The sequence below is a fragment of the Piliocolobus tephrosceles genome, unplaced genomic scaffold (assembly GCF_002776525.5).
Source record: "Piliocolobus tephrosceles isolate RC106 unplaced genomic scaffold, ASM277652v3 unscaffolded_40941, whole genome shotgun sequence".
Lineage (NCBI taxonomy): Eukaryota > Metazoa > Chordata > Mammalia > Primates > Cercopithecidae > Piliocolobus > Piliocolobus tephrosceles.
In genome coordinates this window covers 1-4,054 of record NW_022325356.1, presented here as the reverse complement: position 1 = coordinate 4,054, position 4,054 = coordinate 1, and the positions used below count along the sequence as shown (strand labels likewise).

The following is a 4,054-nucleotide window of genomic DNA, read 5'->3' as shown; positions in this document are numbered from 1 at the left end:
GTTTTCTGTGTGGCAGCACTGTGCGCCAGGCCTGGGGACCCGGGCAGGGGAGACTAGCTGGGCAGAAGTCATATGGGGACCCTGTGGGACACAAACTGTTCTGAGAAATCCACTAACGGAACCAAACTCCCAGTCTCTGAGTTCCTGGGCCAGAAGAGAGCTGCCCTTGGCTAGAGCCCCCTTCTGTCCACCAGTCTGCATCCTGTACAGACACCCTTGGGGACAGGTGCTCACTGCTTCCACCCACAACAGCTGGGGTCATAAGCAAGGCCCTCCTCATTGCTGGGCTGGAGTTTGCCACTTGCAGCCTCTACCCCACGGCTGCCCAGAACCCCACTCTGACAGCACCTGTAGATGTCCTGCCATGAGCATCGAGCCTGCCATGAGGCTGCCATGTGACCAGCCACTGTCCCCGGACTCCTAGTCACAGTGAGTCCCGCACCAAAACAAGGATATCCGCTATGGGCCCTGCCAGCTCTGAATGCCCAGGTCTCTGCATAGTCAGCCCCTAGGACTCTAAGCCTAGCCCACAGCCATCACAGGAATGGCCAGGGCTTGCAGCTGCTGTGTGTGCCACCTGCTGCTGGGGCTGTTCACAGAGGGACTGGAGAAAGGATGCAGTGGAGCATGCTCAGTGCCAGCTTTGTGGGCCGCGCACCCTGGATTCCGCCCTGAGCTGGGCCTCTGCAGGAGCCCAGTTAGGACTAAGAGAGAGCCAGGCGGTGGTGCTGTAGAACATTACATCCCCCAGCCCTGTCAGCCCAGACCCAGACCCCACGGGGCAGTCTCGCTTGGAGAGTGAGAGGAAGAAGAAACATGCTGACCTGGCTTGTTCCTACTCCCTGGGATTGGCGTCAGTGGAGCAGGCTCCCTCCAGGGGCCTGGTCTGGCCTCCTCCCTCATGGCAAGTCCCAGAGGGGTGCTGAGGGTGGGCAGGCAGCCGGCTGATAGCCTGAGACGCTGGCCCTGGGCCTGAGGACAGGGAACAAGGGCCCATTGTCTGGGCTTCCTCCCGCCAGGCACTGCGGGACTGGACCAGCCTGTCCAGCTCCCAGAGGGCAGCCTCCCCTGGCTCTGTGCCAGGCTACGGGGGGGTGGGGGGGGGGGGGGGGGAGGCCCTGGTGGGCAGCTTGGTGATGCGTGGTGCACGGCTGTACTGACACACACACTTGGCTGCCCAGGCCCCTCTCCCCAAGGCCCTGAGGTGGACAGGAGGGGCTCCGGTTCACCATGGTGACACTGCCCTCCCATGGGACTACGAGCTCTGGAAGTCCTCGGAGAAGATCTGCCGACAGCTCATCTACCACCTCACCCCTCACTCGAAGCAGCAGCAAGTGTCCAGCCTCCGCCAGAGGAAGACCCAGAGCTGGTAAGGGGAGCCCAGCCACTGCCCCCATCACTGCTGCTCTAAGGTCCCTTCTCAGGCTGCACTCTCACCAAGAGGCTGGTGCTGAAATCCCACCTGGTGAGGCCCTCACCTGGTCCGCATGAGGGCCCTACCCTGGAAGTCAGCCTGACCTGTGGCAGCAGATGCTTCCCAAGCCAAGCTGCACCCTCTGAGTGACTCATTTGCCATTTCCCATGGGATGGTCCTGCCTCCTGCCATTCACACGTCCCTCAATCCCTGGCCTCTTACAAGACCTGGACACCCCAGCCCTCCACCCAACAGCTGAGGTGACCTCAGAAGGCATCTTCAGCCAAGACTTCCCAACAGGTTGTGGGGGAGGCAGATTCTGGATAGTGATTCTCATTTTAGAGGGAAGGAAACTGAGGTTCAGAGAAGTGGCATGCCTAAGGCCACACTCTACCCTGATTTTCCTGTACCTTGTTGGGAATTCTTTGCCACTGTCAGGCTGCCTAAAGCTGAGGCCTCCGTGGCTGCCCAATACCTCCCTCTGCCATGGGTCCCTCTTAGACACTCCACCCTGGAGTGACTTCATCCATGGAGCTTCACACACAGGCTCAGCCCAGAGCTGGCCACAGGCACCCAGGCCCAAGGGCCTGAACTGCTGCCGGGAGCTTACCTTAGCAGGCCTCCCCTGTCTGCCCTTCACCTCCCCTGTCTGCCCTCCCACCTTGGGCCTAACAGGCCACGCTGAGCTTGGACCACACAAGGTTGTTCCCTACCATGGCAGGTGGGGGTCCTGAGGGTGTGCTTACTGCTGTCAGTCCCCCAAAAGGCCTGTCCACCTAGTTGGCTCTGTTCAGATAACTGGGGAGAGACCTAGAAGGTTAGTGGGGGCGGGGGGGCGGTCCTTCTCAGTCCCTGAACTTCCCTTCTGAGAAAACACAGGGAGCCCTCCCCCAGGGCAGGTCCCCAGCCTGCACACCCAGGACCTCCCCTCCCACTACCCTGGGCCTATCCCTCTCTAGCCCTGGTGCCCTGTACAGCCTAATAGCCATCCCTTTGTAGAAGAATTTCTCCCTACCCTAAAAGAATTGACCTCAGAAGTGGCACAGGGAAAAAAACATGTGGGCTCAAGAGTCAGAGCATCTCAGTTTGGGGACCTGGTTCCCCACCTAGTGGTGTGTGGCCATGGAAGAGTTACTTCACCTATCTGAAAAATAAGTGAGATGTCAATGTAACAAGTGTGGAGATGCTGGACACACAGTGAGATTTCAAATAATAGTTCATGAAGATAGAGCTTTACTGTGTGTGTATTTAATTCTCACAACAACCACGTCCCATTTTCACTAAAGGGGAAACAGAGGCTCTGAGCATTGCCCATGGCCACCCACTTAGAAAGTGACAGTTTGGGCCAGGCTTGGTGTCTCACGCCTGTAATCCCACCACTTTGGGAGGCTGAGGCGGTCGGATCACCTGAGGTCAGGAGTTCGAGACCAGCCTGACAAACATGGAGAAACCCCGTCTCTACTAAAAATACAAAATTAGCCAGGCATGGTGGTGCATGCCTGTAATCCCAGCTACTCAGGAGGCTGAGGCAAGAGACTTGTTTCAACCCAGGAGGCAGAGGTTGCAGTGAACCGAGATCGCACCATTGCGCTTCAGCCTGGGCAACAAGAGTAAAACTGTCTCAAAAAAAAAAAAAAAGAAAGAAAAGAAAAGAAAGAAAGAAAGTGACAGTTTGAACCTGGCTTTGCCAGACCACAGGCCTGGGCTTTTCCTGACAGGTAACTGTCTGTGGTCACTGGGGGCACTGCCTGGTTGCCTAGTCCATCCCTGCCTGCCACCCTCCCATAGCCTCAAGAGCAGCCTCCAGAAGACTCCACTGGCAGAGGAAACTGTGGATCTCTCAGGCATCCCGCTGTCGGTACGGGACGTGCAGCACATCACACACTACGTGAGCAGCCACGGTGCTGTGCTGGCGGTGCTGGACCTGAGCTTCACAGGGCTGAGTGATGAGCTGCTGCACCTGCTGCTGCCCAGCCAGTGGGCGCTGCCCCGCCTCACCCAGCTCCTGCTCAACGGCAACCGGCTGACGCGGGCTGCTGCCCGCAAGCTCACCGACGCCATCAAGGACACCACCAAGTTCCCTGCACTGGCCTGGGTAGACCTGGGCAACAACGTGGATGTGGCTTCCCTGCCCCAGCCCCTGCTGGTCGGCCTGCGCCGGCGGCTGAGCCAGCGCACCTCACTCCCCACCATCTACGAGGGCCTGGACCTTGAGTCTGAGGGCGGTGCGGCCGGAACCACCACCCCTGCCTCCACCTGGGACTCCACAGCTGCTGGGCTGGGACCCGAGCCCCAGGTCTGCTGCGCCAGGTGACCCACCACCCACCTGGCTCATTGCTACTGACTTGTGATGCTCTCAAGCACATTGTAGTGGGCCATGAAGGTTGAGGAGGACTCACAGGCCCCCAGAGATCCAGTGCAAATGCTCAGCCTGAGATTAAGGGGACAGAAGGAGAATGGACTCATAGGAGGCCAGGCCAGCTCCAGCTAGAGGCTCAGCCTTCCCTCAGTGGGAGGAGCCCCAACACCCATAGTGTGGACTCCACAATAAAGAGTGACACCCACCTCTGCTTTTCTGAATCACCGACCTCAGGGTCACTGAGCAACAGCCCTGCTGCTGGGGTGGGGAGAAAGGGTGGC

General features: G+C 58.9%; 1 protein-coding gene across 2 annotated transcripts; it reads left to right on the top strand.

Moving 5' to 3' along the window:
* Nucleotides 1-246: 246 nt before the first annotated feature.
* LOC111530548 (leucine-rich repeat-containing protein 75B) lies at nt 247-3,992 on the top strand. 2 transcript variants are annotated; one of them, XM_026452814.2, is made up of 3 exons: nt 247-904; nt 1,182-1,369; nt 3,203-3,992. In XM_026452814.2, exons 1-3 carry the CDS (start codon nt 902-904, stop codon nt 3,726-3,728), a joined length of 717 nt encoding a protein of 238 aa, XP_026308599.1. In that variant the 5' UTR covers nt 247-901; the 3' UTR covers nt 3,729-3,992. The 2 variants fall into 2 exon arrangements, with proteins under 2 accessions (XP_026308599.1, XP_026308598.1); XM_026452813.2 differs by having other exon boundaries at nt 247-429; nt 3,133-3,980.
* Nucleotides 3,993-4,054: the final 62 nt, after the last annotated feature.